This window comes from Clarias gariepinus, unplaced genomic scaffold, assembly GCF_024256425.1.
Source record: "Clarias gariepinus isolate MV-2021 ecotype Netherlands unplaced genomic scaffold, CGAR_prim_01v2 scaffold_33, whole genome shotgun sequence".
NCBI lineage: Eukaryota > Metazoa > Chordata > Actinopteri > Siluriformes > Clariidae > Clarias > Clarias gariepinus.
This window is the reverse complement of record NW_026521000.1, coordinates 414,321-437,752: the sequence shown is the minus strand read 5'-3', so window position 1 is coordinate 437,752 and position 23,432 is coordinate 414,321. Positions and strand designations below refer to the sequence as shown.

The 23,432-nt window shown below is 40.3% G+C and overlaps 1 protein-coding gene across 2 annotated transcripts; it reads right to left on the bottom strand.

The window, feature by feature from the left end:
• Nucleotides 1-474: 474 nt before the first annotated feature.
• Nucleotides 475-23,018, bottom strand: rbm27 (RNA binding motif protein 27). 2 transcript variants are annotated; one of them, XM_053490832.1, is made up of 21 exons: nt 22,771-23,018; nt 22,095-22,213; nt 21,136-21,266; nt 20,548-20,627; nt 17,630-17,826; nt 17,093-17,374; nt 14,971-15,198; nt 14,327-14,503; nt 13,278-13,424; nt 12,950-13,091; nt 11,799-11,952; nt 11,198-11,401; nt 10,484-10,597; nt 10,234-10,359; nt 10,063-10,137; nt 4,839-5,006; nt 4,602-4,706; nt 2,363-2,560; nt 2,200-2,283; nt 1,519-1,638; nt 475-1,399 (listed from the first exon to the last, which is right to left on the bottom strand). In XM_053490832.1, the coding sequence occupies exons 1-21, from the start codon at nt 22,827-22,829 to the stop codon at nt 1,310-1,312; spliced, it is 3,000 nt and encodes a 999-aa protein (XP_053346807.1). In that variant the 5' UTR covers nt 22,830-23,018; the 3' UTR covers nt 475-1,309. The 2 variants fall into 2 exon arrangements, with proteins under 2 accessions (XP_053346807.1, XP_053346808.1); XM_053490833.1 differs by lacking the exon at nt 14,327-14,503 and having other exon boundaries at nt 22,771-23,016.
• Nucleotides 23,019-23,432: the final 414 nt, after the last annotated feature.

Genomic DNA, 23,432 nt, shown 5'->3' with positions numbered 1-23,432 from the left:
CCGTCTCTCAGGGATCGAGGAAGACATTCATCCAGACTCTCTTCTGTTCTGTCCCCCCCCCCCCCCCCTTCATTCACTTCTTGAATTAAATGAAAGAACACACTGGACAACTTTTTTTAGAAGGTTATTTTTGGAATGGATCATCAAATCTTTTCCCTCCCCCTTACTTTTTCTTTTTTTTTTTTTTCTGTGGTTGTTCTGGTCATATTTGACCCAATCTTTCCCCCCATTCCTTAGTCTTTATTAATAGGTAACTGAGTGAAAACCATTTTACAAGCAGAAAAAAGAAAATACATCTATCAAGCTTCAAATATATAAACAATAATAAAGTTCAGATCCAGTTTACAGTAAACGTTTTACACAACCATGGTGTAGGAGCACAGTTACACAAACGATGAAGATTTTTATTCTGTCTGAAATCTGACAACTCTAAATCTGACATTTCCCAAAAGCAATAGGAGATTTAACTCCTAATGCCTACATGTCCTCTATATGCAGCATTTTTTTTATTTTACAATAAAATAAAAAAAAAAATCTAAGCACTCATGTGAGTGATTGATCTGAACGTTGTGCCATTCATTCTAATGGCTAAAATAATTAAGCAAACAGTCATTACTATTGCAACCATTTACAAAATGTACAAAAAATAAATCAGAAATCTTGTAAAAATTTAGCTGTCCAAGACCAAAAAAAGATAGAAATCAAATTGTTAACACTTAAAACACCATCGTTAACATGTTCTTTACAAAGAATAATAATGTGTTAGACTCCAATTTAAAGCTCTTTTAGATGAATAAACAACTCGGAGGGGAAAAAAACCTACTGTGAACACGCGCGCACACACACAGCAAGAGAGAGAGTTTATATTTACATCAAGTGGCACCACAAATCTGAAAGATCGATGAGAAATAATGAAGCTGTTTGGGTTAATGTCACTCTCTCTCTCTCTCTCTCTCTCATTTAGATCAGATTCCACAAATCTTCACAGTAGTCACAAAAGTCTTTGTCAGGTGTCAATCACAGTGAAACAAAATGCAGTTAATTAATTCAGTCTCAGCAAAAGTGAGAGTTTAATAAATTACGCTGAGGGTTTAGAGTACAACACATTCCTTCTAAATACCTCACGTTCATTTCGACCGTCCAAAAAGACCAAAAAGACAAACTGTCCGTCTCAGTGAAACCTTAAACTCTTTAAAAAAAAAAAAAAAAAAAAAAATACTGAAAACAAAGATTTACTGACTTAAATAAGCTTCTTAAAAAGGCTTTACTTTAGACAATCAAAAAGAGCAATAAATGTCTGATCTTCTGTTTATCGCCTCCATGAGCGACTCTCATAATCATCATCTTCATCGTCATCTTCCTCTTCCTCCTCCGGCAGCAAAAAAGGGCTCACCGACTCCTGCAGAAACACAGCAGCCTTTCAGCATTATTATTATTATTCTTGTGTGTGTGCACGTGTGTGTGAGAGAGAGAGAGAGTGTGAGAGAGTGTAAGTGAGTGATAACTATAAGTGATTACCGCGTTAACCTCTTCCTTCGCCTCCTCCTCTTCAGGCTCAGTGGTGACTGACGGGGTTTTGGGTTTGTACCAGGAGATTTGTAGAATCCGCCCTTTGAACTTTGCACCTTGATTTGCAGCCTACAAACAAACAAAATGTCCTTCATTCATAAAAATTAAATGTCTAAAAACAGTTATTAAACAGATTCACATAACCAACTGAGGGTTATATAGGTTAATATTATCCCTATATATATATATATATATATATAAGTAAAATGTCCCCCCTAGTTAACAATGCAATATATATTTTTTTATGTTTCAGAGTCACATGGTTGCAATAAAATTTTACTGAAAACATGGAATGAACAACAGTAACCATGAAGAGCATATTATATAAATAAATTGTTCCTTATTAAAAAATATATATATTTTTTCTATGTATGAAAACTTATGGGCCACTCTGTACTGCATATTACTATCTACACACGTGCACACACAGCGAACAATTTGGGAAGGCCAATTAACCTAACCTGCATGTCTTTGGACTGTGGGAGAAAACCGGAGTACCCGGAGGAAACTGCTGGTTAGCTGCAGCTCATTGGCTCTGTACATGTAACTTCGCACAATGACAAAGTTAAATCTAATCTAATCATGCACGAGTGAATAAGATTGATGTTCACAGAGGAACAGTGGCATTACGTTCTCTGCTTCGCTGCGAGTCTTGAACGTCATCACCACACTGTTGGCGTCTTGGTCACGGAGCTCCTCGATCTCTCCGAATTTCTGTGAGCAGAGAGCAGGTGTGATTATTTACTCAAAGTCCACTCGTATTTTCTCTCACAGCTAAAGCGCTGCTTCTTACCACAAAGTGCGGCCTGAGCTCCTCCTTCTCCTCCTGAGTGACTCCCAGGATGGCGAGGGTGCGGGGCCGGTGATCTACCACCATGTGGCTGGAAGCTCCTCTGCCTCGTCCGCTCCTCCCCCTGCCTCGGCCTCGGCCCCGACTCGCGCTCAGTGGTGGCTTAGCTCGGCCTCCGGGTAGCAGCCCTAACCGCTTCGCCTGTTGATGATTACGTGTATTAGAGCTAAAGAGGAGCCTGGGATGGAAACGTGTTTAAAGCTGAAGCTGTGCAGGGATTCTCAGACACCACAACCGCACAAAACAGCAGTGAATGATGTTAAAATAATCACACACACACACTTTGATTGAGCTTCAACACGAACATGTTGAGTCAAAGTTATCTGTGTGGCAGTGTAAGAGCGGAAATAAAACATCACAGGAGTGTGTTAATGATTAATCGTTACTCTATTTATAAATTACAATAAAGAACTTTACATTTTAAGTGATAATGTTTGTTTTGCATTATATTTCTCATAAGTGACCCAAAGACCGAAGCTCTAGAGATTTTACTTAATCATTCATTATTAAGAAATTATAACAAATAACAGAAATAACAATAAGCTGCCAAAACAACAATAGAAAACAGCGCCACCATTAGGTAAGCACGGGTCACAGTGCCATCTGTTGAATTTTGAAATTAAAAATTTTTACGTTACTATAAAGTGCTGAATAAAGGTGTGAGATTGTGTTTATCAATTTTAATTGGACTCATTGTTTTTTTTTTTGTTTTTTTTTTCAACAGATGGGACTGTATGCTAATTCTAATGTTTTTTTAAAAGGTTAATTTTTTTTTTAATGATACAAGATCGTTTTCCATTTCAAAGTAGCACATCTTCTCTTCCCGTGGACTGATTGTGATGAAACAAAACCTATATGTTACCTCAAGCTCAGTCTGACACACCTGTAAGAACCCCATTAAAAGCTCAGTAGTTTTTACATGAAGCATGAACAAACAGTTTGAAATCCATTGATGTGTTCTCTTACTCATCTTACATTCCCAAAATTAGTTCTTCTTCTTCGCAAATATCTTTAATGTCAAGACACACCCACTTTAGATTTAGTTTTTCTTTATCCCTTACACTCACATTCCACAGAAAAATACAGTTTTACTGTAATATAAAGAGTAATGAAAAAAAAAAAACAAACAAAAACAAACCATACAAATACAGCTACAATAGTAACTTTCTCCATACAGCCAACCAGCACACAAGCAGAAATCAGCACGACATGGACATGTTCAAATTGTACAAAATCTCTTATAAATCCCACAGTAGTCACGACCTTACAAAGAACCCAACACAGAACCCATTATCTACTGGGGCAAGGAAGATGACCGATAGTTAAATTTCTATTTAGTTCAATTTTATTCCTAGAGCCCTTTTAACATTAGTCATTGTTGCAAAGCAGCTTTACAGAACCAATAGGTAAATTATAGGAATGTATGTAAAATGTGAATTTGCTGAACTGGACTTCATGTTAATTTAAAGAACTTTTGTTATATTGTACTTTTAGCTGCATAACACACATGATGTTATTTCTATCTGTTATCACCCAGATGAGGATGGGTTCCCTGTTGAGTCTGGTTCCTCTCAATGTTTCTTCCTATTACCATCTCAGGGAGTTTTTCCTTGCCACTGTCGCCCTCGGCTTGTTCATCAGGGTCGATCTCATTATTATCTAGACACATTTTTCTCACACATACACACTTCCATAAATTTTCTTTTAATTTCCCAGAATCTGCAATAAGACAATAACCAGTGTTAAAAGCACTATATAAATAAAACTGAATTGAATGTGTGTGAATCAGAATGATCAGATCGTCCCTGATGAACGAGCCGAGGGTGACGGTGCTGAGGGAAAAACTCCCTGAGATGGTAATAGGAAGAAACCTTGAGAGGAACCAGACTCAACAGGGAACCCATCCTCATCTGGGTGATAACAGATATTTTAGCATCTCAAAAACACACCTGTCCGTCCCCAGACTTGGTGTTTGGCTTTGCAGGTTCTGGCCCTGGTGATGCTGTAGGCCTCGGGGTCTCCAGACCAGAAGGCGGTATTGGGTGTAGGACACCTCAGAGCAGGAGTAAGTGTGAGTGGTCTATGATGTATCTATGCTGAGTGTAGAGGAAATTAAAGCCTCCTGATATCAGTGGGGTGTTAAGCATGCGGTGCGGAGGATAAACACAAGATGGTGGCTCACCTCAACCTGCAGCTGTCCCAGTCTCTTCTTCAGGTCGGTCGTGTCCTCTCCTGTGGTCAACTTCTTGTGGAACTCCAGTTCTGCATCCAGCAGCTCCTTCTGTGCCTTCATAGAAAAATTACAGCTTAGACGGTTTATAATAGTTCAGCTCTCACAGCTTATAACTGCAAGATACAGACAAACACTCAACCAGCAAACACTCAAGTCCTTCTGTAACTCTCACAGTAATCGGCTTACGTCGGTTTTGGTTTTGGGCTGAGCTGCGTTGCTGGAAGACACATTGCTATTGCTGATTTCATTCTTTAGCTGAGAGATCATCTCCGTAAGCTCCTTTAAGGTCTTCATGATGTTTGCTCGCTCCTCAGGCTTCATACCACGATTCTTCTCCAGACGATTTATCAACATCTAAAAACAAGAAACACAATTTAGAGATTTATCTGGAGCTCCTTCAGATTTTAATGCAGTCATCAAAAATATGCTGAATTGTCTTTTTCACAAAGGAGATTTACAGAATAATAAAAAAAAAACGAAATAAATTAGAATATGTAAGGGAAAAATAAACACCAGTTTGTCCACTGACTGACAAACGAAAAAACACACAGCAGTTAAGTGTCTGTATAAGGTCAACATGAGTAGGGATGGGCATTTTTGGTCATGTTTGTTCAAATTGTATTTATCTACACAAAACGCATGTGAGCTTGAACTCCGTGTCAATCATTAAGTAGTGGATTCGCTTCTCCTATTTCTTTAAAACAACGGCAAGTGAAGCCCCACAACCCATCACACCCCCCACCACCACCACCAGACCCACTCTCTCTGATCAGTTACCTTTTTCTATGTTTATAAAAAAAAAAAAAATTAAAAAAAAACACAAATGATACTGCTTTCCAGTTATTTTATTCAAGTGTTATTTTTAACAAAATAATGTTATTTCAGCAGCATCACAACAGCTGTGGATCAAAAAAAATTTTTTTTAAGGTTTTTAAAGGTTTGTTTAATATAACTTCAAAGGACTGTTAAGTAGCCCATAGCCTAACAAAAATTATAAGCCAGCATAATTTGGCTGTGTAAACTTAAAATAAAAATAGCCTAAATATTTTTTCCACAGCTATAAAACTTTAATATTGGGTAACAACTTTTCTTTCAAAATGAACAGTCGGTAAAGCTAAATCCTGGTAAAAAGCCGGCATTATATAACTATGCTGCTTAAACTTGAAACAAAAACAGCCTGGCCTCAGTGGCGCAGTGGTAAAGTGCTCGGCCTATCATCCGGAGATCGTTGGTTCGATTATCGGGCGATGCTGTTACCTCTCACAGCCGGAGGTCTAGAGAAAGCTGATTGGCCGGACTCTTTTAGAGGGGAGGGATGAGAGGTACTCAGGGTCAGGGGTAGCTCAGTGGTTAAGGCATTGGACTACGGTTCGGAAGATCCCAGGTTCAAACCTCACAACCACCAAGTTGCCACTGTTGGGCCCTTGAGCGCGGCCCTTAACTGCTCAGATGTGTGCTCTGGATAAGAGCGTCTGCCAAATGCCTAAATGTAAATGTACTCAGTGCTCCCACATTAATCACAACTCTACAGCCAATCAGGGGCGTCTGTGAGCTCACGCAGGCTAAAGGAGTGAATAGCGCTGTCCCTCAGAGTGTGTTACGCTGGCCCCAACGGTGCGTGAGCGAGCAGTTCGAAAAGATGGTCGGTGACGTCACGTGGATAGGAGGAAACACATGGGTCGGTCTGCGGCCCTCACGACTGATTGGCAGTAGAAGTTTAATGTGGAAACCTCCAGTAACTGCATGCTAGCCCATGCATGGCTAAAAAAAAATTAACATAAGGACGACATTTTTATTTAAAAAGATTAGTCGGTCTACGTGCTCAGATGAAAGCAGAGTGCGGAGTCTATTTACAATTAGACCAGAGGTGGAAACACCGCACTCAACGAGCACAGAAGTTGCAGAAACAGCCAGGTACCACTGGGTAAGGGTGCTTAGCTTTGCAAATCGAGACTTATTTACTTTCCACCACAATAAAGGATCCTGGTTCACAGAGATGCGTAGCTTTGATTTCGGTGTCATGTGGAGAAACATCGCTCATGCCGTAGTCCTCGCTGAAAAGAGTGTCGAGCGCCGTTGCTGAGTCGGGCTTCCTTTGTATGGATCTGACAGGATTTAGGATTGTCTCGCAAAGCTTAATCCTCAGCAACTGCAACTATGCGGCGTTTCAGAGATTCGGCTACAGCATTTTTTAATTCAGACACTCTCGGAGACTCACTTCTCTGTGTGTTTAAATGTCTAGTGATGAGACTGTGTGTAATCGAATAGGCCACTGAACTGGAAACATGGGTCTTACTGCGCATTGTATTTGTGGCACACTTAAGAGACTTGAGAACAGGTGTCAGTTCTTCCACAGTCTCCCAGCATTCATCTTTTAGGTCAAGTGTCCTCGCATCTGGAAGTTTTGTAACATTGTGATCGGACAGAATGGCACACACAGCCCACCACTGTTCCAAAAGACGTTCGAATATGTCACACACCAAATTCCACCGCGTGCAACAATGCTGAATAAGCTTATGGTCGGGTTTATTTCGTTCTTGTTGTTTCTGCCTTAGCGCGGCTGTAGCTTCTGTGCTGTGGTAAAAATGTGATACAAATCGGCTACTTGCAGCCATTACATTTTTTACATATGCCACATTGAAGCCCTCATTGACTGCAAGCTGCAGGGTGTGTGCGAAACAGGGCACTGATTCCCAAAGACTTTAATTTGCCAGAACCATGTTGGCAGCGTCGTCGTGCACACATGCCATTACTTTTTCAGAGATTAACAGCCAGTTTTCTGTTGCGTCTTTCAAGTAGTTGCCAATGTTCACAGCTGTCTCTTTCCTCGAAACCTCGCGTCTTTAATACTGCGCTGTGAATTTTCCATTTATTTATGTAATGAAAGGTTAGTGTAAGGGCCATATTTCATTCTTGTAATCTGTTGTGTTTTATTCATCTTAATTTATTAGTTAAGCATTAAGTCTGTTAGTTAAGCATTATACATTAAGTCCATTGAGTTTATTAGTTTAAGCATTTAGTATTATACTCGTAATTTGTATTGTGATATCATTTCATAAGTTGTTCTGTGACATCATCCCACAGTTGTGTAGCTGCATGTCTATCACGCACGTTAGTTGTTCAGTTGTTGTTAAGACACGGAAAGATACAGAAAGGTGTGGAGAACACAAGCTTTTGACCGTGAGACTGTAAGCTAAAAGATACAGTAAAATAAGTTGTTGTAACTGTAATCTACTGAAGCTACAGAACACAGCAAATGACTTGTCGTGACTACGGTGAATTTATGCAAGAAACTGCTACAACCGTTGTACTTTGATGTTGAAATAAAACAAGAGATAAAGAGCCAAGTTTGTGCAATTGATGGAATTCGTAAAGCAAGAAGCAACGGTAATGTCCAACCCACTTTTCGGTGACCTGAACGTTTCATCTAGTGATAAACACTGCAACAAATCTCCTCCAGGGCTTAAGCAAAAAATGGAAGAAAAAAAAAAAGGGGTAGCAGCTTTGCAACCGGCGTAAAACAGGTTGGTAAAAATCATAAAGACTTGATTACAGTAAACAGTAGTGGTGCATCAGTAAAGAGTAGTGGTCATCCTCGCACGCTACACATTGTAGCACAAGACACAGCTCAAGCGATCGTAAAAGCTGACAAAACTGATCCAGTTAAAACACTGCCCGTTACAGTGAGTCATGAATCAAGCGCGTGCACTGGGGCTGGAGATGATTGTATTCTCTCCATTATACCTGTTAAAATAAAGTTCAAGAAAAGTAATAAGATAGTAGAAGTGTATGGACGCCTTTATGGACCCAGGTAGTTCTGCTACTTTTTGCACAGACTCATTAGCAAGGCTATTAAACTTTTTATCATGTTAAGCACCATGAACGCAAGGAAACAATAGAAAGTTAAGTGCTTAATGACTTAGAGGTTAGTGGTCTGGAATAAAACACCTTTGTTGAACTCCCCAAAGTGTTCACACAAAAGAGCATCCCAGTCTCAGTGGAAAACATTCCACAACAGACATCGATAAGTGGTCATACCTCAGCGAAGTAAAATTGCCTCAGATTAATGCTAGAGTTAAAATTCTCATAGGTAACAAAGAGCATAGGCTCCTAGAACCATGGCGAGTAATTAACAGCAGACACAATATGCAGTAAAGACCGCTCTTGGATGGACTATAAATGGACCTCTTCAAAAGTCTGTCGAGGAAGGCACGTGTGACAATGAGCAAGCGAGCGCAGTTAGTGTCATATACAATTCGGTTGTTAGCGAAGTCCATGAGTCCGTAGTTACTGCCACCCGCGAATTTTTCGTATAGAGCATCAACCCTTGCAGTGACCGTTCTGCGTGATGGGACAGTATAGTGGGGCTCAACAAGACTAGAAGGCAGCAAGTCTTCTACTGTTATTTCTAACCGAGTCATCTTCTCTGCCCTGCCTTTGTCGCATTTTTGTCTGATGGTAAAATCTCTTATGCTCGTCTGACTGCTGGTGGTGGCATCAGCATCATCTGCTTTTTTGTGTTTATGTGCAAAATGACGAACGCATCGAACTTGTCGTGGAGTTGTAGATGAGTGTGGCGCTGCACATCTTACACTTACCTGTTTTTTCGTCAAGTGCGCTCTGTGCTCCAGTCTTGTCTCTAGACCGCAACTTCTCACAGCCGTAACCATTCAAATATCAGACTGCCGCCCAAATACCGGCATAACCAAGCAGAACAAATGAATGTAGTTTAATTTAAAAATAATGTTTTTTTAGAGCAAATCGATTGTCATTTTCCTGCGCGATCGTCGCTGATGGGTTCGAGTAATCAAGTACTCGTGCACATCCCTGAACATGAGCCATCAGAACAGCTTCAATACACCTCTGGAACAGTACTACAACACCTGTACAATCATACAGGTATCTCGTCAACCAATCATGTGGCAGCAGTACAAAAAACAAAGAAAAGAAAAGAAAATCATGGAGATAGAGGTGGAGAGCTTCGACTAAGGCTCAGAGATCTCACTGAAATGACTGCTGGTGTGAGGATTTCACAAACTGTCCATCATCTGAGATTCACACACAACTAGAGTTTGTCTAGAGTTTACACAAAACGTTAAGGAACATTAACACATTAAGGAACTGTTTAGTGATAGAACACAAACTGGAGACTTGTATAATCATTAAACTTTAAAGTTAGTAACAGACAGAATCTCCAGCTTCAGGAATCTGGAGCAACAGTTCAACCCAAACCCGTATTCTAATTTATTTAAATTTGAGGTTACACAATAAACCACAATAGCACAGTGATGCAGTGGACGGAGTTGTCTGGATACACCGCAACCCTGACCAGTATACAGCACTTACTGAATGTGTATGTGTGTTTGTGTGCGTGTGTGTAAAGTGAAGATAAAATTGCTTTACATCTTACTTTTTGATACCCAATCTGCTGTTCCAGCATCTCCCGTTTCTTTTTCCTCATATCCTGCTGCAGCTTCAGCGCCTCCTACAGGAGAGCAGAGACAATAAGATTAAACCGACTGACAGAAACAGGACGTCGTCACCTGCGTTACTGCCACAGAGAGCGAAAGGAAACGCTCACCTGCTTCTTCTTCAGAACTTCCTGATCCTCGCCAGGTTTGGCGGTTTTGGTCAGTGCCTTTGGTGCAGGTTTAAACACTGTCCGTGAGTAAAGTCCTTTCTGTAGTGCAGGTGTTGGAGCAACAGCCTTTAAACATGAAGCGTGTTACACACATTACGAATCTACAGCAAACTAACAGACGGACATTTAGAATGTTAGAAATACAGTTTTAACATCAGTCTGAAGACTCAAGAGTATTAAAGATTTTTACCGATGAGGACTCTGGAGCGGGACCGAGCGGGTCCAGACTGGCTGCAGGGCCGGGTAAGAAGGTACTCTGTGGTTTCTTATTCAGCACATAGGGTGTGTGCGACTTATTAATGACCTGGAGAGAAAGAAATGCAGGCAACTTATATTTATTTATTAAAATACCAGACATAAGGGACATCACTTAAAAAAAAAAAAAATGAAAAAAAATATTTCTCTCTTTTCTTTTAACTGCTTGGATTTACTGATTTTTTACAACCTTTATGGCCTCTCTTTCTCTCTCTCACACACACACACACAATACATAAACACATAAAAATTTTGGTTTTCTAAAGAAATAATCAGCATTATTTTAAAAATTCCTGAACTGTTAACGCTAACAAATTTATGAAATGCGTTAAATACAACATTCCTTTAAAAGACAGATTCTTTGTGATGTTTTCCAAAAGTCCACACATACAGCTGCCACCTACTGAATCGGTCCCAAAACTGTATCTGCTGTCCCAGTGAGACTGAAAATAATCTATGTCGGCCACTGGCATCCATGAACGTGATCTTATTTGCTGATACCCGACGCCAGGGCGACCAGCACACGACTCCCGTGTACGGCTGATAATTTGAAGATACTTCTCTGTACGTGACCAAAGACCGATATTACAAACTGATGTCATTATCATTCTCTCTCTCTCTCTCTCACACACACACTTATCCTGCTGACCTTATGGACGGAGGGTATCTGTGTGCCGAGGCTGGCGCTCTGGTTGGCATTTTGCTCCTGGTTCTGTGTCGTGTTCTCTCTGTGCCAGTACACTCTGATAAAGCGGTTATTGAGCACAGCCTCGATGCTGGAAATCGCCCTCCGTGCCTCCTCATTGGCCGTGTACTGGATCAGCGCCGCCTCCGGGTCGCCTCCGAACACCACCTGGAACAGGCACACACTTCACATAAACATCACAGCGGTGACAAAGAACGTGCAGTAATCTACTAGCTGTGATCCACAACAGTGGTTCTCAAAGTGTGATTTGGGAACCCGGGGGTCCGTGCAGTGTAACGAAGAAGTTTTCACTACATTTCGTACTGTGTATGACTTCTGTATGTGACAAATAAAATTTGAATTTGAAATCAATTCCTCTGAAAACACCATTAATGAACCTCTCAAAAAAAAACAAAAAAAGAATTTTCCTCCAGTTATCCTCCAGATTTAATCAAAACCTCAAATGGATTTAAATGATCTTTACTTTATCCAGTACAGTTCAATTCCTGACACAGTATTAATCAGGGAAAGTCTATTATAGTTGTTTATTGAGTTTAAAGGTCACCTGGATATTCACGATGGTCCCAAACTTGCTGAAGTGTTCGTTTAGTTTGGTTATGTTGTTAAGCTCTCGTGGAATTTTGCGCACTTCAAGTTTGGTGTTGACGTAGTGGTTCTTCTTGGGAAAAGACGGCTTGTGCTGATTGTTGAAATTTGGCCTTGTTAATAAAAAAAAAATACAAAAATAAAACACAACAAAAACAGTAAATTACTCCTTTCTGCTTACTGATTCTTCTCTCATTTTGTTTTTTTGTGTTTAAACACGAGCCCAATTAAACAAGTTCCACAAAACTAAAATACAGAAATATTTATAAATAATCACTTCAAAATAAAACTGATTTTCCGCCCAAATATGACCGGAGCTCGCAAACACCCCTATGGATCAGTTACCTGCAGACCGCTCCTTGTGGATTTATAGTCATATAAAATGATTAAGTCACCTGCATTTATACATGTTAAAACTATATATTGTAATTAAAAGCTCAGCAGTTTGAGTTGATTGGTGGACGGTCAGTAACACCAACATTAACAAAAACCATCTCACAACCTGATTGGCTAAGGCACATGCAGTGAAAAAAAAAAAGAGACATGTACTGATATCTATAACAGTAAAATCTTTAATCAGCGTCTCCCCTACGACAGTACAGCAGCGCCAACAAGTGGCCAGTGAGACCCTCTGCCATGCCAGGAAGATAGACCTTTATCTAATACAGTACAATTTCCTGTAACAGACGTTCAGTAAGTCTCTCTGGATAAGAGCATCTGGGAAATGCCCAAAGGTAAATGTAATGTATCCACACAGTAATACCAAATAACGCCAGATAGGGGTGCCTCCTGTTCGGTGAGGTAGAGCTCATTCCCTCAGTAGTAAGTGGTGTAGGGTGTGGTCACTGTATTCTACTGTTGACTAACTGGTCTGAATAAAGCTACAGTGGTGGAACTGCCCATTTAGGTAGGTTTTTCGATTCTCCGAGCTAAATTTTCATCATTAATTCCATTTATTGTTTTCAATTTATTTTATTTGTTTAGCACTTTTAACAACTGTCATTGACACAAAGCAGCTATCTTGCTAGTTTTTTTTTTTATCTTGCTAGCTATCTTGCTTGTATATTTACACACTCTAAATATAATAAATGTAAAATAGAGAACATTTACTTGTCTGCCCAGGGCTTTTTGGCCTGAGGCCCATCTGTACACTCTAGCGCCCTCTTCCTGCTGTCGAGCTCCATGCTGTGTCTTGTGTCACCGCCCGGGACGTTGGTTATCGACGGCTCGGTCTGGATCACGATGTTAGCAGCTAAAAAGATACAAAATTATTTTAAAAAATTTACACTACTTTACTGTAATACTGTTTTTAATTAAAAAACAAACATATTTAAATACAAATTTTGAATGATCAGAAGCAAAAAAAAAAAAAAAATGTTTTAACACTGTGGTACAGTCACAGCGTTTGGCAGAGGCGCCTATCCAGAGCAACTGATACCTCGGGAGTTTTGTGTGTCTCCTGATGTGAGACCGATCAGGTTGGGTCTCTGGGTCTGAATGCGAGGAATAAACTGTCGGTACTGAGCTCGGCCCGTCCCAGTGATGGCTGGAGACTCTGGATTATACGCTTCAGGATCATAGCTGTCTGTGGATTCAAAGAAAAAAAAAAGAAAAACAGTTAAATAATTATGTCTGCCATAATTACACAACAAGATTTAATTTAGTTGTTAATGATAAATTTGATATATAGCTTTTTGATAAACCTTACAATTATAAACTGTTCAATTTCTTAATTTTATTCAGTATTTTCAGTCATACAGAGCAGAACATCCCCAACTAATATGTTACACCACCTACTGGTCGAGGCATGTCATCACTGTTTACTGTCAGGGGTGAAAATATAACGTTTTTAGGTGTATGTACATGCGCACACACACACACCATTCCCCTGCAACAAGAGAGCTTTATTTGTTCCAGTAATTTAGTCATTTATGAAGATGTTTCACTCTGAACATCTGCACTGTGTTTATAATTCCAGTTTCGCAGCGCAAGGTAATTTGAGATTAAACCAAATACATTACAGCAGAAAGACTGTTTAAAAGCAGAGTGAGTATTAAATTAAACTCTCTCTAATAACCAATAATATGTGAAGAAAAAACTTCAACACTAACCATATAGTGTTAACAATTTGCTCGTTAAACATTTTCTTTGTCTGTTCTGATACTATAGAAACCATAAGATTCCAATATCAAATAAATATAATCCTGTGATTTATGATACAGGAGAAACTATAGTCAAAGGTGCCGTTATATAAAATTAATCAACAACATTTGATCTAAGAAAACACCTGTGCTGAGGGGTAATTTAGACTATGAAAAAATTCTTCTTAGCTGTTGTCCAAGTTATGTTTATATCTGTATCTCTGTAAAATATTTCCTGAACAACAGGAGTTATTCGAGTTTAGAGTAAATTATCCATTAAAAGAAAGCAAAGCTGAAAGTTAAAACCACTGCAGAGGATGAAAGAGAGACGGCAGCAGTGGCTTACATTCAGACAGAGTATACTGAGGATGTAGAGAAGCAGATGAAATAGCAGAGGAAGAAGAAGGAGGAGGAGGAGGTGGAGGAGGAGGTGGGTTTACTCCAGGCGGAGCCAGAGGGGAGGAGGTGTTCGTCCGTGCATGGGGCGGAGCCTCTATCCCACTGGCTGGGATTAGAGGGGGTCCTAAATGGGACAAAATGGTAAACTGAATCACACTTCAGTACTAAAAAGACCTGATTCAGCTCTATACAGAAATCACCTGTCTTCGTGAGCACTGTGTGTGTGTGTGTGTGTGTGTGTGTACAGTGGGACAAATCGTGCAAAAAGTGTGTATAAAGCCATGTGTAAAGTAGGAAAAATATACATTGTTTTTATGCGCTGTTTGCTCAAATACTACGCAGAGGTCGGATCTGTAACGTAAAGAAAATGAGACTGAACAAGTTTGTACATTTTACTAAAAGTCCAACAGGAAAGAAGAAAAAAAGGATTTAACTAAGATAACTGAGTCTGTTTTATTTCCTTCATTACCAGGTGAGGTGGTGATATTGTTCCATAATTCAGTGTAAACTGAGTGACGGTGGTGTAAAGTGTATCACTGGCCAGTCGTTTAGCAGGAGAGCTCACTGTTAGCTGTGTACCCGTGTACTCACCTGCCATGGGGTAGATGCCTGGTGGTGGGGGCTGCCCGTGGGGAGGGATCGGCATGGGCATGATGGGGAGGGGCTCGGCCATGGGGGGAGGGGGCAGGGGCATGCGGGCAGGAGGCATGACCGGAGGAGGAAAGGGAATCATGGTGGGCAGGGCGACGTCATCCACGATCAGAGGGTCGTTGCCATGGTCGAAAGGACAAAGGTCACCGCGGACACAGAATCCTTTCTCTGGAAAAAAAAATGTAAATACATTTAATGGCAGGTTTTATAAGTAAACTAAATTATTTTATATACACACACACACATACATTATATATATATAACGTATGTGTGTGTGTATATAAAATAATTTAGATATTTTAAAAGAATGTGAATATAAAGATATATATATATATTAGTGCCGTCAAAATTAGTGCGTTAACGCATGCGATTAATTTGAAATATTTAACGCATTAAAAAAAATTAACGCAATTAACGCGGTTGCAGTTTTTTAAATTTCCTGTTGTGGCCGACGTGTGTTCAACGTTCAAAGAAGTATGGACAAACCATCTGCGGGATGGTTCTGTGGATAAAACAAAAGTAATCTGTACATTTTGCAAAGCCGAATTTAAATGCCACGGAAGTAATTCGTCTTTGACATATCACTTAAAAGCAAAACACCCCACCGAAACAATCTCTACAGGGCCTCGCCAATGTAAATTGCATTGATTGTTTTGAAATTCAAATGACACAAATGGCACATACCTGTGTTTTTATTTCTGTAATAAATATGGCTTTCAAGCCAACAGTTAATTTGGAGAATATTGATGGTTTATTGCAGGTATGTTGTTTACATGAGAAAATCTGTGTTACAAGTTAAACAAAAATTCCAATAAACAATTATATTTGAATTTAAATAGTTTAATTGTCTTGAGTTTACATTGAAACTTTTTGGATATGTAAATGTAAATAATTAGTCTTTTAATTGTGATTAATCGCGATTAATTGCAAAAAATTGTGCGATTAATTAGTTAATTTTTTTTAATCGATTGACAGCACTAATATATATATATTTATAATTTATATAAATAAGATTAAAACACTAATGAATCTGCACATTACAGACTAAAACACATCACAGAGAGAGAGATCACAGCAGCGGGTGTTTGTGAGCACAATTACTAAAAACTGAGCTCATTATACAGCCTAGTTAGGCCACCAGATTCCCTCATCAGATGATTTGAGTCGTCTCCCAGTGGTGTGTGTAAGCGTTCCCAAGAGACTGCAGGGTAAATATACACACTACTGTTTTAGAAAAGTCCCTCTGAGACCGCCCCTGACTGGGACACGGCCCCGGAGAACCCTGACTACAAAACTCTCCAGCAGTGGGTCACCAGACTCATCACCGAGCCAACACAACACACACAAACGTCTCCCTGGAACAGACTTAGACTCACTGAACACCAAGCACCACCACGGAGCTCGCTTCAAGCACCTGCTCGGCCCGTGACGAGTGTTGCATGTACGCTAATTTGGATAAAAGCATCAGGCAAATGAGAAAATGTAAATTAAATAAACAACAGAGTATTCACATAGCTCAGAAAACAAGTGGGCTACTCTTAAATGCAGCGTGTATAACTTCTTTACACGGACTTCAGAAGACAAATTAAAACATTTCGATATGTAAAAGATTTAATCTGCACTGGAGTGACTAGAGCCGGGCGACATGACAAGACAATCACCTCCGACACACAACCAGATTCTCACACAAATGGCCAGCAACACAGCAGCGTTACACTTAAACAACATTTTTAGAATAAAAAAATATATATTATAATTTTAAAACTATGTACATTTAAACTGTTTATATAAAATATTTTATCTATTAAAAAAACATTTTAACACCAGCTGCTTCTAGTCAGATTCACATTATTCTAAAATATAACACTGTCAAATAATATTTTCTCAGAATCCCAGAATAATGCATTAACTGTGACATTCTAAAAGACAAAAACACAAGTTTAAACTCTGCTAAACCAGAAAAATAAATAAAGTCTGAATGAACACATGGTACAAGCTGTCCGATCTCCATCATTCACCTTGTTAAATATTAATATGATGGTTTAAAGTTAATCGCCCTTACCGTCGTAATCCCGGCAGCGGTGTTTCAGCGTGCCGCTCTTGCCCTCGCCGTGGTTAGAGAAGTAAGTGGTCCAGTTCTCAGTGGTGCTGTCGGGGAGGTGAGCCGTTACGGCGCTGGGGATGTTGGGACTGCCCGAGGGGGGGAATGGAGAGCGAGGGTGGGGCAGCGGGAGCAGGGGGAGCTGTGGCAGCTGCTGCTGAGGTTTTCCTAAAGGACCCGATGATGATAATGGAGCATACGGCTCTGACTCCTTCCGCTCCTGCTCGAATTTAGACCTGTGTTCTGTAAAAAAAAAAAAAAGTTTGGAAATAAATACTACTTCTGTCATTCAAATGTAAACAATACAATGAGATATCACCCTACTCAAAAGCGTTATATTACTCGGCAGTACTACAAGTGTTAATGTGGAATTAAAAACACGCACGGGTGTAGAAAGCTATAAAAGTTATGATCTGATACTGAGTGTTTTCTCAGGTGAGTTTTCCGAATTAAAATGTAGCTTTAGATGTGTGCGCGCGCGTGCGTGCACGTGCTCACCTCGTCTCTGCTCTCGGTCTCTGCTCTTCCCCCGGCTGCTGCTGCGGCTGCGACTCCTGCTGCGGCTGCGTCCTCGTGAGTTTGCTCTCCTCCGGTCGTTCCTCTCTCGCTCCCGCTCTCTGTACATCTCGCCGCTCTTCCCGTGGCGCTCAGGCTCCCGACGTCTGCGCTCGTCTCTCCGCCGGTCGTCCCGAGTCCTGGAAAAACAGACACGCAGACACACAATGATGGGTTCACGTTTTGGGTCGGGTCTGAAATCATGTTGTTTGAAACGATCAACACGATGTGCAGGAAAATCACCAGGATCTCTTCAGCAAAGTGTGTGTGAAACGGTGCAGTTTTGTGTAAAAACATACACATAAAAGAATTTGCTATGTATGACTTGTACATGTGCAGACACGCCCACAAATCGCCATATAGGGTAAACGACTTCTTTTTAAAAAGCTGACTAGCCTGCTCATGGTACTGTTTATTGAACAACATGGACTACAACAAGTCTAAATGTCCACCTTCACAATAAATTAAAATTTTTAATGTTACGTAAATGTAAAACCCACTCATCGTCTGTTTCTCCCTTTATCCTGTTTACAGGGGCGCAGGGGCCTGGATGCAATCCCAGGAGACTTGGGGCACAAAGCTGTGAGAACTGCAGTCAGTAATTACAGTAAGCTACACTGATTAGACTCAATAACTGATTAGCAACAAAAACAACACTGACAGCTACAAGCTGGAGAAAAATCTTAACTGTACAGCTCCTCAATTAGCTAACCCGCTCCCTGCACTCACTTATACACTCTCTTGTACACAAACACACACGCACACAGTATATGAGCAGCCCCTGTTCTCCCTGCAAACTCCAAATGACTCTAAACATGATTAACCTCATAAAGAAGGACTGCTGATGATCCGACAGGCCGAATCCACGTGGCGTTCATGAACACTTCTGACCAAACTTGTCCAAAACTAACGCATCCAAGTTAACCCAGATAAATTACTTAGACACAACGCTGTAAATCTGGTGCTTCTAAGACCAGATGCTTTAAAGAAGTTATTAGCAAACACTTAGGAGGCCTAACGAGAACATAGAGCCAAGCTTATAACATTATAAAACATCTGTACCACCCCATACATCGCCGACACTCAAAAGCCACACTCCTCCTGTATAGACATACTATTAGTTCTTAAACTCTGACTCTCAACGGTCGCTTGGAGAAGAGGTGTTAGCAAAACAGTGTGAGAAAAAGAGGAAGAAAACAAGCGAGAAGCTCAACAATCTAAACACTGTGACACAAATTAATTTGTTTCTAAGAAAGATTCCCCATCCCACTGTTTAGTTTAAGTAAAGTGCATGCCAATTTACATATTTGCACTGGAGCACCTTAATTAGTGTGTTGTTATTGTAGGAACATTTAATAATAAATTTAAGGAAGCATGTGTGTTTGTCTGTGTGTGTGTGTGTGTGTGTATACAAACCCCTCACACCAGCTACAGACAGAATTCTGGGGCAAACACTGGACTGACCATGTGATGACGCGCCTCAAACACATTTTTACCAGATAAATTGGGTGTGTGTGTGTGCGCGCCAGTGTAAATACACAAATCCTTACACAGAGGAGTGATTTACTAAACATTACTTTGTTCAACACATACAATCTCATGTACATGTGCTTTACACACTACACACACTTAACACATGATTTATAAACAGTTAATAAGTGAGCCACTGAAGGCTGCGTGAGAAAACCCTGCTCACTTTAACACCCAGTGCACACGGCCTTATTTACATGTACATTTGACTTCCCTGCCCCATCATCTATTCTCCAGCTTCCTTACGAGTTTAAATGCGCATTAGGTAACATCTGTTAAAAAAAAAAAAAAAGGTTACAGATGTTAAATGGAAGGAGCAGATAGATATGTATATGAACTAGTGCTGTCAATCGATTAAAAAAAATTAACTAATTAATCGCACATTTTTTGCAATTAATCGTGATTAATCACAATTAAAAGACTGAAACTTTTTTGATATGTAAATGTAAATAATTAATGTAAACTCAAGACAATGAAACTATTTAAATTCAAATATGATTGTTTATTGGAATTTTTGTTTAACTTGTAACACAGATTTTCTCATGTAAACAACATACCTGCAATAAACCATCAATATTCTCCAAATTAACTGTTGGCTTGAAAGCCATATTTATTACAGAAATAAAAACACAGGTATGTGCTATTTGTGTCATTTGAATTTCAAAACAATCAATGCAATTTACATTGGCGAGGCCCTGTAGAGATTGTTTCGGTGGGGTGTTTTGCTTTTAAGTGATATGTCAAAGACGAATTACTTCTCTGGTATTTAAATTCGGCTTTGCAAAATGTACAGATTACTTTTGTTTTATCCACAGAACCATCCGGCAGAGTTTTATACTGAAACTTTCTGTCTAAAAGTCCTTCCTTGGTCTTATCCATACTTCTTTGCACGTTGAACACACGTCGGCCACAACAGGAAACAAAAAAAAACTGCAACCGCGATAATTGCATAAAAAAATTTTTAATGCATTAAATATTTCAAATTAATCGCATGCGTTAACGCACTAATTTTGACAGCACTAATATGAACACAAAGACCCGCCCCCAAAAGGCTCATATGGTGCTTCTGCTAATCACAGGCATGAGCTCATGTAGCCATGTGCTAATCATGATGCTATAACGCGTACTCAGTCATAGTTTATGACTCTATATCACAAATGCATGATGAACTCCATCGTTAAAATGTTAAAATAAAACACCCCCTGAACATGGATCCCTGAGACACAGAACACGACTAGATCAATGAACACTGCATAAAGTAAATAAAAGTGTATAAGTGTAAGAGCCCTTAATAATCCTACACCTGCATGGGGACATGAGAAAATATTTACCTCGACTCGTTAAAGTCTGGACGATTCCTCAGTGGACTCCGCCTTCTCCGGCTTTCCTTCTCATCCTCCACGTGACCCGCCTGAACACAGAGTGAAATATGAAGTGAAGTAAAGTTATTTCATCACTTTATGGGTACAGTATTTATCAGCTACACTGATAAATACGGCACAGATGTGCTGTAAAATCTACACCCATAACATTACTGCATCACACAGTGTTCGGATTTAGTTCTGCTGTTCTTAACGACCATCTGGGTTTAACTTAAATTAAATTATACAACAGTTAGTTCTGACATAGGGACGTTCGATGAGTGCTGATAAGACAGTATTCCAAAGTGTAATAAGTGGAAATATAAAGTCGATCTGGTGAGTTTCTCAGGACTGTCCACCACCTCCATGGTTTATTCTCATCACTTCAGGGTTAAAGTGAGAGTTTAACACTATTCTCACTTTCTGTTAACTGTCGCTCGGTTTGTTAGTTCTGCCAGGTGTGTGCGTGTGTGAGTGCACCTCCAAAATTCTTATTCCTGACTTGCTAAATGTGTAAATGCGCAATATGTTTTAGATGTGATAAGTCTCACACGTCACCTCTTCACTCTCGGCAGGCTTCGGAGCGGGAGCTTTTGTCTCCTCTTTAGGAATTTCTTTAGCTGGTGGGTTTCCCAGGTAGTTTTTGGTGGTGAGACATTCAAAGAGCTTCTCCACAAAGCCAGTGGTTTCTGTCAGAAACAAAGCACAGAAAGTTATTTAAAAAAAAAAAAAATCATTTTACATTTATTTTAAAACCCAAACTATAAAGGCAGGCATTGTACAGAAGCATAGTGATGATGTAAACTCATGACTCCACTCACAGTCGTAGACTCAGAGATTCTTTAATTATTTATCTTAGTGCCGCACAACTACATAATCAAAATCATGAGGCATAGTCAGGAATTTATGTAGATTTGTCAATAACTCAAGAATTCACTTTATTTTATTTTTGTTGTCATTCTAGATTATTATCCAAGAATACAAAATGGTACATTTATTAGTTAAATATCACAGTTTGAAGTTTAAAGCCTAAGGGCTTAACAGTGGCAACTTGGTGGTGCAGGGCTTTGGACCTGGGACCTTCAGAACTGCAGTTCAATGCCACTGAGCCACCTCAGATCCCATCATTATTGACAACTATTTCTTTTAAACCATTAGCATTTCTCAGATGGTAATATTGGTCTAGACATGGACTAAAAACTTCACACAGTGAGGAAACAGCTCAGTGGTGTCGTAGTGGAGAACCTGGGTTTTTACGCTGTGTCAGGGTTTAAACTCTTTTATTTCTTTTGTTTTATCAAAAAGTTTGAAGTACCGAGCAGAGAGACACAACTAGTGAGAAGAACCTATTATGATGATGTGGTTTCTTTCTCGCAAGAGAAACCAGTAATACTGTAGACACTCATACATCAGTCAGGTTCTGATTTCAGTAGAGATTTAGCTTAAAGTCTGTAATATCTGTGCTGGTATTTACTGTGTGAGACTCACGGCTGTAGAGAAGGTGAATTCGACGTTACCTTTCTGCAGGAAGACGTCCAGCTGATCGGCACAGAGCGCCCGCAGCTCCTTCTCAGGTTTGTCTTTTTTCACCAAAGCAACAACGTAGTTCGCCAAAGCAGAAGGATCTGCGTCACATCTGCACAAAAAACACAAACGGGGGGTTATTTTCATATTTCCAATGTCTGTTTATGTCGGTGCGAACACCACAGAATTTGGGATTTGAATAGGAGTAATAAATCCTGAAACATAGACATGATCACCTCAGACCAGAGCTTCTCACACACACACACTCAGAGATCTGACCTGTACACACACACTGACACACACACACTCAGCTCCTCAACACTACTGAACAGTGTTTATAGGAGACTTCTCTCTCTGGCCTGGATGAAGTGAAAGCTGTTGTGAAGACACCAGTGCTGCACACTCCCCATGAAGCCCACAGTTAGCTTAGCATAGTCAGCCCCTGTCTGAGGTAAAGTGCTCACTCTGAGGGAGGAGTGTCGAGGAAAACCGCTCCGTAACATGACCAAACTCCCACAGACTCCATGCTAACAGCGCTGCCTACAGTTAGACTAACTTTACCCTCGAGCCTGTGAGTAGTTGGCATGCTAACAGATTAGCAAGCTAATCCGAGCTAGCCAGGGCTAACAGGAGTTAAAAATGTCACACTGCAGAGAGTTTCTCACTCACATCGGCTCGAGCAGTTTAGCCAGCCACGACTTCAGCGCGTCCACGTTCTCTATGATCATGGTGTCGAGCTCGGAGCGCTGCGGACTAAACGCGAAGGTTCGGCTGCGCTGCTGCGGGTCTCATCGTCAGTGCCCTGGCGCTCCGGCTCGGGTCTATAGGCCTCGGGAGAACCTCAACGCCTCACGGCAGCGCCAGCTGCTTTACGGCCAGTCACACGCGCGAGCGCCGCCGACATGCTAACGTGCTAACGTGCTGACGCTGCAGGGAGCCAATGAGCGCGCGAGAACAACGCACGCTGGGGCACTGACGCACGGCCTGCGTGCGACGTCACGCACTGTTTATTACGCGGGTATCCGCGTGCACGGTGGAGGTTTTACGACGCCTTACCGCGCATGCGCATGATTTCACGACTCTACAGCACGACCCCAGACTCTCTAACGCAACTTTATTGTATTAGGATTTTATTTATTATATAAAGATTATTCCGTCACATAGTTTACTTTGGACCTGGGGTTGCACAGAAAACTTTTAGTCAGATATTCTTGTTTTCATCCAACATTTGTTTCCTGAGTTTCAAATACATTCTTTTAAATTAGGTTCTGATTACAAGAAGGAGGAGAATAAATATTTTATAATACATTTATATCTGTATAATAAAGAAA

What these genes read in the sequence shown, in the direction of transcription:
- rbm27 (XM_053490832.1), bottom strand. Translation starts at nt 22,829, where the DNA reads ATGATCATAGAGAACGTGGACGCGCTGAAGTCGTGGCTGGCTAAACTG. An exon ending in AGACCGAGAGCAGAGACGAG is followed by an intron (nt 17,375 to 17,629) that starts GTGAGCACGTGC and finishes TTTTTTTTACAG; the next exon opens with AACACAGGTCTAAATTCGAG. An exon ending in CTCGCAGCGAAGCAGAGAAC is followed by an intron (nt 1,639 to 2,199) that starts GTAATGCCACTG and finishes GTTTGTTTGTAG; the next exon opens with GCTGCAAATCAAGGTGCAAA.